At 36.8% G+C, this 15,851-nt stretch overlaps 1 protein-coding gene across 5 annotated transcripts in view; it reads right to left on the bottom strand.

Annotated features, from left to right (window-relative positions):
* Positions 1-15,851, bottom strand: part of CDKAL1 (CDKAL1 threonylcarbamoyladenosine tRNA methylthiotransferase) — a 316,095-nt gene that overhangs the window by 187,311 nt on the left and 112,933 nt on the right. For all 5 annotated transcript variants that reach the window (XR_015794055.1, XM_088130858.1, XM_088130855.1 and 2 more), the window contains exon 8: positions 12,023-12,143. Coding sequence is in view for 4 of the 5 variants with exons in the window: in XM_088130858.1 (XP_087986984.1) it covers positions 12,023-12,143 (121 nt within the window). In the remaining variant the exon portion in view is untranslated. The remainder of the gene's footprint in view (positions 1-12,022; positions 12,144-15,851) is intronic.

Genomic DNA, 15,851 nt, shown 5'->3' with positions numbered 1-15,851 from the left:
TAATTCTCAGGTTCACTTTCTCCAGTATTGGATAGCCCATGACCCTGTGACAGGGTGAGCTGCCCTGATGGTGATGGTGTTCTAATTTGGTCTCAATTTTTTTTTTTCCTGTTTCCCATGTCATGTAGGCAGCAAAATTGTTTTCAGACTTCTGAACAGGCATGTCTGCTTTTTACTGAAGATTTATAATGGGCAGATCTGTTAGGCAATGGAGGTGGTTGACTGGTGGCTGTGTTTGTGCTATATGGACTGGAAGTGCTGCATATAAATCAAGGAACAAGGACAGAAGCTGATGGAGGGAAACAGGCACAGAGTTGAAGGGAAGATCCCTGCAGGAAGAACAAATGGCCAGTTGAAGACCCAGAAGCATCAGAATGGGAGATCTGTGGAGCACACTGTGGAGCATTAGGAAGGACAGACCAGGAGTCGGCATGGAAAAGCATGACTCATGGGCTGGCTTTCTAAGGGGCTCAAGAAAGAATTGTTTTCCCTCTTTCCTTCCTCCTCTCTAAGTCAGATAAGACTAAGAGAAAGTGCAAGTACAGCAAAGCTACTTAAAGGAGTTAATAAGAGAATTAAGAAAGGGAGCAAGTGAAAAATAGCTACTATTGGTTATGGTTCTATTTCCATGGCATGAAGGTGTTGGTTTCCTAAATGATATTGACTGGTTTCACACATAAGCCAAGTCACGGCTGACTTCAGAGGTATTATCTAGCCAGTTTGCTCAAGTTCATGTGAACTGGTTGTTTGAAAAAGTTAGTCTAATCATAGTTAAGGGAAATGAGTTGGAAAAGATAAACCTGGAAGTGCACCAATTCCAGAAAGGAAGAGCAAAATTTCTAGTTTTCAGTCACGACACCACTTTGGTAAGTATTCAGTGCTGAGCCCGCCCCCCCAGAGATACAATGAGAGAATGGCTTCCCTTTCCATTTGGGGATGGGGCTTTGGCTGGCATTGGAAAGGGAAATGGAAGCGTAGGTTGCTCTCTGATCCCTTATCCTGTCTGTCTAGTCCATGGAGGATAACTGATCTTCTGCTGAATAGGCAATCAGATTTGTAGATACAACTCTGGGGAAGAAGAAAGGGGCAGTTCAGTCCTGCAGAGATAATGCAAAAGAAAAAAGTGGACAGAAGAGGTCTTGGTGTCAAGGCATACAATGGGGGAGACACCGGGTACCCATTATTAACATTACTGTTAATAATGAAAGAAGAGCCACTTTTAGTCCTTTGTTTTTCTGGGAGTAAATCCCATGGCATCTCATGGACTATTCTCCTGAGATCTGCGCAGGTCAGAAGTATCATCAGAATCAGTTGCTGCCTAATTTAGACAGCAGCCCTGACTGATTTGTTTAACTCTCTTATTTACTTATTGAGTAGATCACAACTGGCTATGATCTACCAACCATAATGAGGAGGTTCACACATCATGCTGAGCCACAGCCTAATAAACCACATTATAGTTTAATATGTTGAGTGAATCCAACTATGTAGTTTAACATTAGTTTTACAAAGTGTCCATAAGAAATGCTGGCACATAAAAGGCAACAGCCAAAAAAGTATTTCATTAAAATTATTCTGAACAGCTTTCTCCAGTCTAGTGCCCTCCAGATGCCTTCATCTACAAATCTAAAAATGCATCTGGAAGGTACTAGTTTGGAAAGGCAGATCTTGAACACTGGGGGACGGGAACAGAAGAAAACCACACAAATAATCAGCTTTTGTTTAAACTAAACAGTCAGCATTTGCTTCAGTCCTTGAAAGATCTGTTTTATACTAACAAAGGGGGTCTTCTACTGGGAAAATAAAGGTCACTTCTAGTGCAGCACTTTACGTCACTAGACAAATTTCATCCATGAGTTTCATTCCAAATATGAAATTCGTTTGACATACAAGCAAGATTTAAGAAAACATAGATTACAAAAAATCTTATTTTCAATATGAGTGAATATAAAATGAAGTCCATGTTACTATGAGTGCAATACTTTGCATATTTATCCAAGAGTGGGCTCCACCATAAACAGGAGGCCTTATGTCTAAGTAAATCTGTAATATGGCAGGTTGTAAAATGATTAACAACTTTTCTTCGATATGGACTAAAGTATTAGAAGACTACTTTTATATGCAAATGTTAAGAATACATAAATTCTAAAAATACTCTCTTTGAGCAAGTTTTAGTTAACATGAATTGCAGCACAATGCAGACTGTTGTATAGCATTTAGCTTGTTCTTCAAATAGGTCAAGAGAAAGAGAGAATGAAAGAAAGAATGCACTGGGGAGTGGCTGTTAATAAGCTCAACCACCCAGTACACTTTTGTATTATTGTGTTGCAATCTGGTTTACAAGAACAAGATTAAGAAAAAGCCCAATCATGTAATCACCACAATCCCATAAATATCTGTACCTAGAATGGCAAATAATTAAGCTATGTTTTGGACAAGTTCCTTATACAGCACTGCTGGATCATTTGGCAATTACAGAAGAATGCTTTGAAGTAGTAGGTAGAGAGGACAGCCCATCAAAATTGAAATATCCCTAAGTCATTATCAATACCACCTTGTTATGACTGCTTCACACTCTGTGACAACAGGCAAGGCAGTAATCAACCCACACGGATGTGAACTTGTAATATAAGCCCAATGCCACAGGTTAAGAGTAAACTCAAGCAGAAATATTCATGGTCCATTGCAGGAGATCAGGAAATTAAACCATTACATTTATTCATGCAAAGCACCAATGCAAAAAAGAAATTAACAGACAATTAATTCTAATCCTTGTAATAAAGCACCTGTTTCATTACCTGTAAATTATTTTCAGTTACAAGTTGTAATTGAGTAAATGGAGATCCAATGGGACCACATAATTTTCATTCTAGAAAATGAGACCAGGGTCCCTCTGAGTTCTCTTTGGAAAAAACTAGGTAGTATACTTGTGCATTCTCCTTCACTTCTGGCAGAATAAGAACAACGTATCATCAGAGCATGGGGACAATCTAGAATATTCCACTCAATCACAAGCTAAGGTTGCCCAAAGGACCTTGTGTAGGTGTTCTAAATTCACATATTATTTTGTGTACTTATTTCAGTATCCAAAGGGAATTTTTGAATTTTCCTGTTTCAAAAATCTGCTAAGCAAAGGATGAAATAAGATGAGCTGTCACATCTGTGGTCAGGAGGATTCCTAGTTACTTATTTTCTTTCTATCCATCCTTCAAATTGAGCCAATTAGCAACCATAGTCTCCTGTGGAAATTGTTTAAGGAGATCATCTACAACATCTTAAAATTTCAAATATGCCACCTAACCCAAAAGGTTGTGGGCTCTTGACACCGCAACTGGTACTTTGAAAATGAAAGGAGAAGAGTTAGAGGATAATTCAACTTTTCCCTTCTGCAACATTTGCTGATATATATTTCCAGCTTGTTTCTTGTTCTATAGGAGAATGAAGACATGAATGCCAGGAGAAATAGTATGAAACTATTTAAAGAATGCAGGACTTCCAGGGAAGAATGGTAAACTGAAGATGGAGCCAATGACCATGGCAGAATGAAAAGTATTCAAAGAGCAAGGAGACCAGAAGACAGCAGTCTTTGGCGGGTTTAGAGCTCTGGAAGATGAGGGAATAGTGATCTTGCTCAAACCATGGTCGGCCCCTTTAAGGACACTGGGTTCGCATACTTTCTTTTCTAATCGCTTTCAGAAATTATTTCTTAACTGCTTTTTAGCTATTAGGAACCTTTGGATTGACAAGTCTGAAAACACCAGGTGAGTTTCCTTCAATCCTTAGCTAAACGTTTCTTTTACAAGTTTAAGGACTTAAAAAAAACATTTTTTTTAATAAACAGCAAAAGGGTACTTAAAACTTTGATGCTGGAAAGTTATAAATGTACTAAGGGTCCTGATGGACTTGAAATAAAATTTGGTATTAATTATAAGTATCCTTCCTGTGGGAAAATGCTTTTGTTTTGAACTCTTTAAAAAAAAAAAACATGATAGAATGAGACTGTGAAGGTTGGACACTAGAGGGAATCAGAAGAAACTAAAGATTACAATTAATTAAAGGAGAAGAACACTTAAATTTGTATTTAAAAGGTTTATGGAAGAGGTACAAGTTTATATGAAAAGACTGAGACTGATCCAAAAGTAAATTTAAAAATGATAGGCTACAAGAATGATATGGAAAAACATGCTACACTGAACATGCAAAAGAAACCACCTGATGTCTTAATAATTAAAAGGGATATACAAATAACAAACCAAGACAGTGTCCTGGATAATTTTCGTATATTGGATTTAGAAAAGAGGCTTCTTAAAGCTTTGAAGAATTTTGTGTGAAGGGACAAAGAAAAAATGAAATCAACTTTTAGGACAATATTTGAAGGGACTAAAGATCAAGATTGTTAAAAGTAAAAGGAAGGAATATAAAGTTGGTTTATTTGATCAAGGTTAAAATAGATATGTTGTTATCTCTGGTAACCCTTAATGGACCTTTGCTGATCAGGACTGAAACAACAAGGCTTTAAGGATTTGTTTATAGATAAAAGAAGAAGAGACTATTTGTTGTATTTTAAGAAAAGGTAATAAGTTACTCCCCTTCATGGATCACTGCCTTGTCGTGGCGAAGGGGCTTGCGTAACTCAGTGAAGCCATGAGCTATACCGTGCAGGGCCACCCAAGACGGACAGGTCATGACAGAGAGTTCTGACAAAATGTGGTCCACTGGAGAAGGAAATGGCAACCCACTCCAGTATCCTTGCCAAGAAAACCCCATGGACAATGTTAAAAGGCTAAAAGATATGATGCCGGAAGATGAGCCCCTCAGGTCGGAAGGTGTCCAATATGCTACTGGGGAAGAGCGGAGGGCATTTCCAAGTAGCTCCAGAAAGAGTGAAGCGGCTGGGCCAAAGCCGAAAGGACGTTCAGCTGTGGATGTATCTGGAAGCGAAAAGAAGGTCCGATGCTGTAAAGAACAATATTGTATAGGTACCTGGAATGTAAGATCTATGAACCAAGGCAAGCTGGATGTGGTCAAACATGAGATGACAAGATTGAACGTCGACATCTTGGGAATCAGCGAACTGAAATGGACGGGAATGGGTGAATTTAATTCGGGTGACCATTATATCTACTACTGTGGGCAAGAAACCCTTAGAAGAAATGGAGTTGCACTCATAGTGAATAAGAGAGTGGGAAAGGCAGTAATGGGGTACAACCTCAAAAACGACAGAATGATCTCAGTGCGTATCCAAGGCAAACCATTCAATATCACAGTCATCCAAGTCTATGCCCCAACCACTGATGCTGAAGAAGCTGAAGTTGACCGCTTCTATGAAGACCTACAACACCTTCTAGAACTAGCACCAAAAAAAGATGTCCTTTTCATCATAGGGGATTGGAATGCTAAAGTAGGAAGTCAAGGAGTAATCGGAATAACAGGCAAATTTGGCCTTGGAGTACAAAATGAAGCAGGGCAAAGGCTAATAGAGTTCTGTCAAGAGAACAAGCTAGTCATAGCAAACACTCTTTTCCAACAACACAAGAGACGACTCTACACATGGACATCACCAGATGGTCAATACCGAAACCAGATTGATTATATACTTTGCAGCCAAAGATGGAGAAGCTCTATACAGACAGCAAAAACAAGACCAGGAGCTGACTGTGGCTCAGATCATGAGCTTCTTACTGCAAAATTTAGGCTTAAATTGAAGAATGTAGGGAAAACCACTAGACCACTCAGGTATGACTTAGATCATATTCCTTGTGAGTACACAGTGAAGGTGATGAATAGATTTAGAGGATTAGATTTGGTAGACAGAGTGCCTGAAGAACTATGGACGGAGGTCCGTAACATTGTACAGGAGGCAGCAACTAAAACCATCCCAAAGAAAAAGAAATGCAAGAAAGCAAAATGGCTGTCTGATGAGGCTTTACAAATAGCTGTGGAAAGAAGGAATGCGAAAAGCAAGGGTGAAAGGGAAAGATATAAGCAACTGAATGCAGATTTCCAGAGAATAGCAAGGAGAGATAAGAAGGCCTTCTTAAATGAACAATGCAAAGAAATTGAGGAAAACAATAGAATGGGGAAGACTAGAGATCTCTTCAAGAAAATTGGAGATATGAAAGGAACGTTTAGTGCAAAGATGGGCATGATAAAGGACAAAAAGGCAGGGACCTAACAGAAGCAGAAGAGATTAAGAAGAGGTGGCAAGAATACACAGAAGAACTATACAAGAAAGATCTTAATGTCCCTGATGTCCACGCTGGTGTGATCACTGACCTTGAGCCAGACATCCTAGAGAGTGAAGTCAAGTGGGCCTTAGGAAGCATTGCTAACAACAAAGCTAGTGGAGATGACAGGATTCCAGCTGAGTTATTTAAAATACTAAAAGATGATGGTGTTAAAGTGCTGCACTCAATATGCCAGCAAGTTTGGAAAACGCAACAGTGGCCACGGGATTGGAAAAGGTCAGTTTACGTTCCAATTCCAAAGAAGGGCAACGCCAAAGAATGCTCAAACTATCGCACAATTGCACTCCATTTCACATGCTAGCAAGGTTATGCTCAAAATCCTACAAGCTAGGCTTCAGCAATATATGAACCGAGAACTACCGGATGTACAAGCTGGGTTTCGAAGAGGCAGAGGAACTAGAGATCAAATCGCCAACATTCGCTGGATCATGGAGAAAGCACGAGAGTTCCAGAAAAATATCTACTTCTGCTTCATTGACTATGCAAAGCCTTTGATTGTGTGGATCACAACAAACTGTGGCAAATTCTTAAAGAGATGGGAATACCAGACCACCTTACCTGTCTCCTGAGAAATCTGTATGCGGGCCAAGAAGCAACAGTTAGAACCGGTCATGGAACAACCGATTGGTTCAAAATAGGGAAAGGTGTACGACAAGGCTGTATACTGTCACCCTGCTTATTTAACCTATATGCAGAGTACATCATGAGAAATGCCAGGCTGGAAGAATCACAAGCCGGAATTAAGATTGCAGGGAGAATCATCAACAACCTCAGATATGCAGACGATACCACCCTAATGGCAGAAAGTGAAGAAGAACTAAAGAGCCTCTTGATGAGGGTGAAAGAGGAGAGTGCAAAAGCTGGCTTGAAACTCAACATTAAAAAAACTAAGATCATGGCATCTGGACCCATCAATTCCTGGCAGATAGAAGGGGTAGAAATGGAAGCAGTAACAGACTTCATTTATTTGGGCTCCAAGATCACCGCAGACGGAGACTGCAGCCATGAAATTAAAAGACGCTTGCTCCTTGGGAGGAAAGCTATGGCAAGCCTAGATAGCATATTAAAAAGCAGAGACGTCACCTTGCCGACAAAGATCCGCATAGTCAAAGCTATGGTTTTTCCAGTAGTAATGTATGGCTGTGAGAGCTGGACCATAAAAAGGCCGAGCGCCGAAGAATTGATGCCTTTGAACTGTGGTGCTGGAGAAGACTCTTAAGAGTTCCCTGGACTGCTAGGAGGTCAAACCAGTCAATCTTAAAGGAAATCAACCCTGATTGCTCATTGGAAGGATCGATAATGAAGCTCAAGCTCAGATATTTTGGCCACCTAATGCGAAGAGAGATCTCTTTGGAGAAGACCCTGATGCTGGGAAAGATTGAAGGCAAAAGGAGAAGAGGACGGCAGAGGATGAGATGGTTAGATAGCATCACTGAAGCAATGAGCATGAAACTGAGCAAACTCAGGGAGGCAGTGAAGGACAGGAAGGCCTGGCGCAATATGGTTCATGGGGTCACGAAGAGTCGGACACGACTTAACGACTAAACAACAAAAATAAGTTACTAAAATTGTTTATACTTGTGATAAAGGAGGAAGTCATTTCTTTATATATTTCTTTTCTTTTTCTTTACTATGTTATTTTTTCTTTTCTATTTTTCTATTTTTTTTCTTTTCTGAACTTTCTATTTTTATTCTTTTATTTTTTAGCTTGTATTACTTTATATCTTTGCAATTGTAATTTTTAATAAAATTACTATTAAAAAAAAGAAACTATTTAAAGAATAAAGAAATCTGGGATTAAACTATATATGTATAACAATATAAACTCAAGAAACCAGATGTTAATTCTATACCATATGAATAAGGAAAAATATTCTCCAATACCTGAAATGTATACAGTTTCACAGCTAACCTAATATTTTTACCAAGATGTTCTGTCTAGCCAATCACGTTCTTGAGGAAGAGATGTAAACTCTTTGGTAGGGATGGCATGTTTTCTTAAGAACATACTAAGGATATAATAATCACAAAAAAGCTAGCTGGACAATGATTTCAGAATAGCTGTGCCATTTATAAAAGACATGGAATCCAAATCAGGAGAAACATGGTTTCAAATCATGTTGTGGGTATCAGACTGGAAAAAGTCTGGCTGCAAGATTGCTAACATTTCTCCCCTTCTTTTTTGCTGTACTGGAAACCTGCAGATCAGGATCTTTGTACGCACATGTAACACTGATTCATCATAGAATTACTGGAAATAGGGGAGACGGTCTTGCTTCTGCTTCTTTCCAATACTTCTGCCAAATTCCGTTTGTGGATGCATCTGCCTATTTAATTTAATTAGGGTACTCAATATATATAATTCTTACAAAAAGTTAAATAGAATTTCATGTTTTTAACATCGTTGATTTAAGAACCCCCATTGTTGTAACTGGATTATTTCAGTGGGCAAGTTGTAAAATGCAATTGCAAAGGGGGTACAACCAATACGTTCAATAAGAGAAGGGGTCCTACATAACTTACTTACTGTATGATGCTGCTTAATTTTACTGGGGACAAAACATCCTCTGAACTATAAACCTGCACATATTGGCTGTCCTGCCTCTTTTCAGGCTAAAATGATTAAACACACATATGTATACATCCACAAATCAAAACTTCGGGTAAATGCTCAGGCACTCAGTGATGCAGAATTTAATAAATACAGCTATAAACATTTTATGTTACTATTTTTTAAGTAAAAAAGATTGGAAATACTATGTCAAAGATCCCATTTAAATAGTCTGATTAGGACAAAGTAATTCTGAAGTATTCCAGTAACATGCACTCCCTGCCCACAACCGAGAAAGAGACTCCAGGCAAAAAAGACTCAGTAATTATTTCTGCGGAAAACATTTTTTCTCTTTCTCCCTCTTTAGTTGTACTGATGTGGTTTCTCCTAACTTTTGAACACAATTGTTACATTTGGTGGCAAGTTATCAAAACTGTATGTATTTCTTCATTGATGTTAGTGACTGACAGGCATTTCTTTTAGCTTTCTCAATGGAAACTGGAAAATATTGCAGTAATTTCTATGTATCAGAGAATAAGGTGAAACACACAGAGATCTAAATTTTATTTATCTTTTTTTTTCTTTACTCTGATTTCCACGATGATTTTATAGTCTTCTAGATATATTTAATGTCACCTCTGTGGAATCTCTCTCAGAGTGGGCCCCCTTCCAAAAGTAGTCAGAAAATGGGACAGATGGGATCTAAAACTACCTGATGTCTAAGCACAGTAGCTGTCTTCTTAAATGTCTGGGCTTAGTAATCCAAAATATAACCTAAATAGGACAAAACAATAAAAGCACTTAAAACTTGTTTCCATTATAAAATGTTTCATTGGAACATAAATGTACAGATAAATGTACTGAGCTGTCAGTAGAGATAGCTGATTGGGTAACTAAGTCATGCTAATTTTGAAATTAAAGTGAAATAATAAATACAATTTGTGTAGATGTAACAGAGCTAGCCACAATATTTAGCTCTATAATGCAGAATTCACAATCACTGTCGTTTGGAACAAGGGAGCAAGTGGGGATGCTGTCAGAAAGGAAGAAAATGAGAACATCAAGCCCTAGCAGGGTGGGTTACAGGCAGTGGCTGGAAGTGGCAGAATTTGGAAGAAAAAGGCCATAATCAAAACCACATTCTTCAGAACTATTTGTACTGGAGAATATACAAGCTTTAAAGTTGGAGACTCTAGAGAAGACAGCCCTGTGGGAAGGCAAACTGATGGCATGGGACCATACCCTTAGTCAGGAAACAGCAGTTTCAGAAACAAGAAATTAAACTAATTTTGCCTCTAATAAGATGTATAACATTATACATTTGTCATAAGACAAAAGCAAGGACATTTCATCTCCAGTCACCATTTTACATCAGGACAAGAGACCTACACCTTTTGAGATGCTGTTCAACAGCATTTGTAAGGTCTCAGATTGTTCTGATACAATTATGTATCAGTGTAAGGTTGCTTTAAAAAACATGAAATTAGGGTTTTTTAAATCTTAAAATAAAGTTATTACAATGAAAATTTTTGTTTCATCTACATTGGCCACCTCAGAGAATGTTACAGTTGCTTTGCTGATAGAGGTCCAATTCAGGAGTTGGAACATTAACTCAGATTGTCTGAGCTTGTTCTATTATTACCACATTCAGAGTTGAAACCCACAGCATTGGCTAACACCACTTTAGATTGTTGTGTGTCAAGGACGCATATATTCTTCTCGGCCATATCCCTAGTCTGTAATTTATTAAGAACTGTGAGCTTTTCACACATGGAGGCTAGCCAAAATAACTATGATATAATACACAAGAAGATAAATTTTACAGCACTGGAAAGATAACTTGTAAAAATGTATTTGGAACAATGTATTGCTGATATGTCTCATTTATAAATATATGAATTAGGGTTTATTTTTTAAACAAAGGCTCAAGAAAGAGGACTACAGGTCAATTTATACGTACACTTTTTAAGTTTGATATAATAAAATACTAACAAAGATTAAAAGACTAAGCATCTGTATTTTATACATATGCCCTACTTTGCAGATCTTAATTTTCAAGATAAAAGAATTGATGTAATTTATTTCATTTCAACCTAATCATCTAAGCTTTGGTGTATAATTAAAAACTAGAAATAGGGATGTGCAAAATGGCCTGAGTGCAGGGTGTCTCAAGTGTTCTCCACTCAGCATGAAACACCAATTGGTTCACATAGTGTGTGCTGTTCTGAGCAACTTGACGGCAATCTTCCTAGACCAAGATGGATGCAGGAAGCAATGATGATTCTGCTACCACTGGCTTAGCCTGGATGGGGCAGTCAGGGACAGTAGAGAGCTGGAGCAAAGCAGCAGGCAGGCTGAAAAAGGAGAATCAGGAGATCTGCAATTGACTGCAAATCATCACTGTTGCTGGAGCTAGCAATATATATCTTGTTGCCTATTCTGGGGGTTGGGAGATTGTAAATTCAAAAGCTGTTCAATAAAATCTGTGTTCTGTTGATGTTGAGTTTCAGCATGCCTTTAAAACTGAAGCAAATCCATTGGAATACAGGCACCTCAGAAGATTATGAATGGGCCTATTTGTTCCAAGCTCAAAAAACATGGTGTCCGTTTCATGTACATCCCAGTATATGAAACTTGGTTTCTATTTTGTAACGCACCATCTGCTTGAAATGTTTGAGGCATATGCAGAACAAGATATGCTTAAAACGTTTTGCATCCTCCTAAAGTTGGCTATATCTTGATTCACAGTACTTTATTTTCAAAGGTGATCTGATCATTCCCCACAGCGTAAAAATTTACTCTTATGTAGGTCACCTTTCCTGCACTAGCTTGTGCATACTGAGGCCAAAACATATCTCAGAATGGCTCCTCTAATCTCAAAATGGTAATGTGATCTGGATTTTTAAAAGCTAGGGAAAGAGACATTTGTTTGCACCCTAAAAAGACTTATTACAGCTTTGCATAAGTCTTCAAGGAAACAGAAAAGTACAAAAACACACAAATATTTTCAATGTTTAAGACCCTAAAATATAAGCAAATAATTAGGTAGCATTTTAAAGTATTACAGTATTGCCTTTCAATACCTCACTGGCATTTTCAACATCTTACTATAAATTGTTCCTGATGGTATCATTGGAGGCAGCTCTGCATTAAGAACGAACAAAAATGAAATTGAATTTCTAGGCAGTATTGAATATTTTATGTCAGTTTGAATGATGCTTACCCTGTATTGATGGAAATGATTTCTATCAGGGGGTTCTTTCTAATCTTTGGCAAATCCAGTCGCGCTCCCCCCAACCGTTTCCCATTATCCTTTTTCTGTCCCAGCAATCTCACAGAGTGACCTTCAAATAAAGAAAAAATGGCACTATTATACATACAACTCATTGGTTTTAGAAAATTCTATTTCAGCATTCTGAATTTGTTAATAAAAACACATCAAAAAGTCTTATAATAACCAAATACTTACTAGGTAAAAGAAAAACAAAACGTTTACATGATTTTTTTTCTTTGATTACCTTGTTTTAAAGTGTTTGACAAAGGGTAATCAAGGAGCCTTTTGATTTTAATTACAGCCAGACTATTACTTCTAATTCAAGATTTCCTTTAAAACAAACACACATGCATGGACACGGCATTAGTCCACGTAACCAAAAACAGAGGGCTCAGCTTGAAAAAAAAATTAGGTTACTACTTAACTCAAATTACTATAGCCCTCAAATACAGTACCAGAGATGTTTTAGAACTTTACTGGATATATTACTTTATGAGTGAGTTCAATGGGTGCCTTTGCCAAAGCCTTATGTGCGTCCTGACTATAAATCACTCACATTAAATAGAGGTTTGAAAATATTTCCATAATCTTAGAAAAGCTGTTTTTTAAAATAATGTTGAAATATGATTGCATGTGTAACTTTATTCAGATTTCCAATAATGAACAGAAATTATTAATGCAAAGTTAAAAATACTGTTAATTCAAACGTTGTTAAGAAATCCACTAATACTTAAAAATACAGGTAGTCCTCATTTAGTGACTGCCTCATTTAGCAACTGTTTGCAGTTATGACAGTGATGAAAAAGTAACTTTGTGACCAATCCTCACATTCATGACCTTTGCAGGTCTGTAAAGCAAAGGAAAGCTGAAGTAAGATCATAAGCACAGTCACGGATTCACTTAGCGACCATTTGCTTAACAACTGAATTGTCAGTCCTAATTGTGGTTACTAAACAAGGCCTACTTGTAACTGAATTTCACATTCTGAAACACACCTTTTTTTGTAATAAAAAAACAAATAAATATGTTAATAAAGCTTTAAAAAAATACAGGAAATATTAATGCTAGTAGCATTTCGACAGATTTTGGAATAAGCGAAAATCTTATATCATGGCTGGATTCATATATACCATTGCCCAATAAACTGTAGTTTGCAAATGAAACCAAAGACAATATAGCTTAGCACAATTGATGAACTCAGCTTCATGAGGACAGAAAACAACAATAAATGGAAGACTTCTACTATTCACTTGTTATCACAAAGGGGAGAAAAAAAAGTCTGCCTGTGTAGCTATGGAAATACAAACCCAGCCATCGTCTAAGAGAGAACCCAGTTTTAAATTTAAAATATATGATGTATTTTGGCAATAAAAAATACTGTAGCAACACTAGGAGCATCAGTATCAAATCCATTTGGGTTTCACTTTTTGTTCTTATGGTAAGCACTTATGTATCCAAAGAGCATCATATAGTAGTGCTTATAACACAGTTGCACGGAGGCTTTGTCTAGGTGGCAAGCTATATGCATTCAGCAATTTTCAATGTTGTTATTCCAATCATTAAAAAAATATGATGAGATGGTAAAAATCAGAGAAATTGCATGGTGAACTGTTTCTCCTGTTTCACATGCGGAGCTTGGTGCACAAAATAACCGCATTTGGCATATAAGGGCAAATATATTGGAATGACCGTAGCTCAGTGGTAGAACTAATACTTGAACAAATTCTTCAGATAGGACTGGGAAAGTCCCTTGGCTAAAATCCTAGAAATCTGATGTTAGTTAGCAGTGCTGAGCTGAACAAACCAATGGTCCCACTCTGTGGCTGTGTGCTCAGATTTAATAACATGGACATTCGCTTGTTTCCTTCAAGACTTCTTACTCATCTGATCTTTTGTTTTAGAATTAGCCACACCATCAAAACAAACCCATGTCATATTCTCAGAATTCCAGAATGCCCCCCAAATTGGGACACACTGGGTTAGTGTGATGCCTCCCTCTCTTAGTTCCTGAAACATGTTTAAATTTGTGACTTAAGTACAAGAAATCTAGTATTTAACAGTATCATGAGATGAATTTACTGAATTCTTTACTGATATACTGCTAAAGGGAATTAGAACAATTAGCATACTAGCCTTTTCAGAGTAAGGCTAAAACTTAAAGTTAAGAATCCAGCTTTATTAAAAGGAATTGTAAATGCAATAGCAGAGTATAAGAGTTATCAAAAATTAAACAGTACTGTATCTAGAAAGGGCTTGTTATTTTCATATCATTATACAGTATACCAAGAAATCCGTTATAGACCATTGGGATATATAGATTGCATCAACATTATTCACTAATTCACTATTCTTTCTCACTATATCACATTAATAATGATGTTATTATTAGCTAATTAAATAACTAGCTATTTTCTAATGCTATTGCTTACAAAAGACTCTCGGATTTAACAATATGCATCCCACTTGTTAATTAAAATAAATGTGAGATCCTTTGCACCGTTGGAAATATCTGAGTCATTACAAAGCTAAGTACATAATGAAAATTAATGTTCAAAGAATACTAAAGAAATAAAGCATCCTTTTAAAAAAGTTTATTATCACAAACAAGCAAACAAATCTACAACCAGAAGCCCTACATTTCAATCAATTCAAACACATCAAGTACCATGTTGGATTGTGTCCTGGTCGCTATCCAGTATTTATTTTGGAAACTGGCAAATTTTAACTACTGAAGGGGTAAAGCTCTGAAGCAATCTCTTAGGAACTACTAATAAATAAGTAAATAAATATTAATTTGTCAAAAAACCAAGCTGGATTAATAACAGCATTAATTAAAATTCGTAAAATGTAAAGTATACTTTCTTTTTATTAATTTTCTGATAAAGCAAGTTTAGAAGACACAAAATATTTTTATGTTAAATATCTAATTCCACACTATAACCAGAAATATTCATATGTTTGTTTTCAGTGATGTCCATTAAACCAATGCAAATCATCGTTCCATTTTTTAACAAAATTAAAACAATGAAATGGAGTTTAAGAGGCTTTTTATACCATTAGTTGACTTTCCTTTTTACAACCAACTGAAGCTAACATTTGAAAAAGTTTCCTTATGTAATTTTTCTATGCTGCATGATTATCTAAATAAAGCTCTTTTATAAAAGTGATTAATCCAAATGGGACAAATGTTTTGTACAAATAAACATCTTATGATCGTTGTTCAAAATAGTATACAGTTTTGTGATAGGATTATACAGCTTAGATAAAATATTTAGATAAATTGGAAGAAATAAAATGAAGAAAGTGAAAATATATGATCAACGCAAATATAAGAATTCTAAAACAATAATTTTTAAAACTAAATTGTTGAATTATAAAACCACTTTGTGAATTCTGAACTTAGTTTAGCAAGTAAGTTGCTAAACTACTAATTCAATGAAGTACTTTATTAGCATGTTAAGCTTCTTAACTAATATACTGGTTTGATAAACTGCTCAAATATTAAAATAGAAAGCCAATCTGGTATACTGGTTAAGGTACCAGGCTAAAAACCAGGAGACCATGAGTTCTAGCCCCACCTTAGGCACAAAGCCAACTGGGTGACCTTGGGCCAGTTACTCTGTCTCAGCCCTAGGAAGAAGGCGATGGCAAACTACTTCTGAAACCTTGCCAAGAAAACTGCAGGGACTTGTCCAGGCAGTTGCCAGGAGTCAACACTGACTCGAAAGCACAGAGAAATAAATACAAATATTTGCTTGATTATGAAGCAAGAAGATAG

The sequence above is a fragment of the Python bivittatus genome, unplaced genomic scaffold (genome assembly GCF_059951505.1).
Source record: "Python bivittatus isolate LINGU-HERP-01145 unplaced genomic scaffold, Pbiv_v1 ctg000840_np1212, whole genome shotgun sequence".
Lineage (NCBI taxonomy): Eukaryota > Metazoa > Chordata > Lepidosauria > Squamata > Pythonidae > Python > Python bivittatus.
This window is presented reverse-complemented; position numbering and strand designations above follow the sequence as displayed.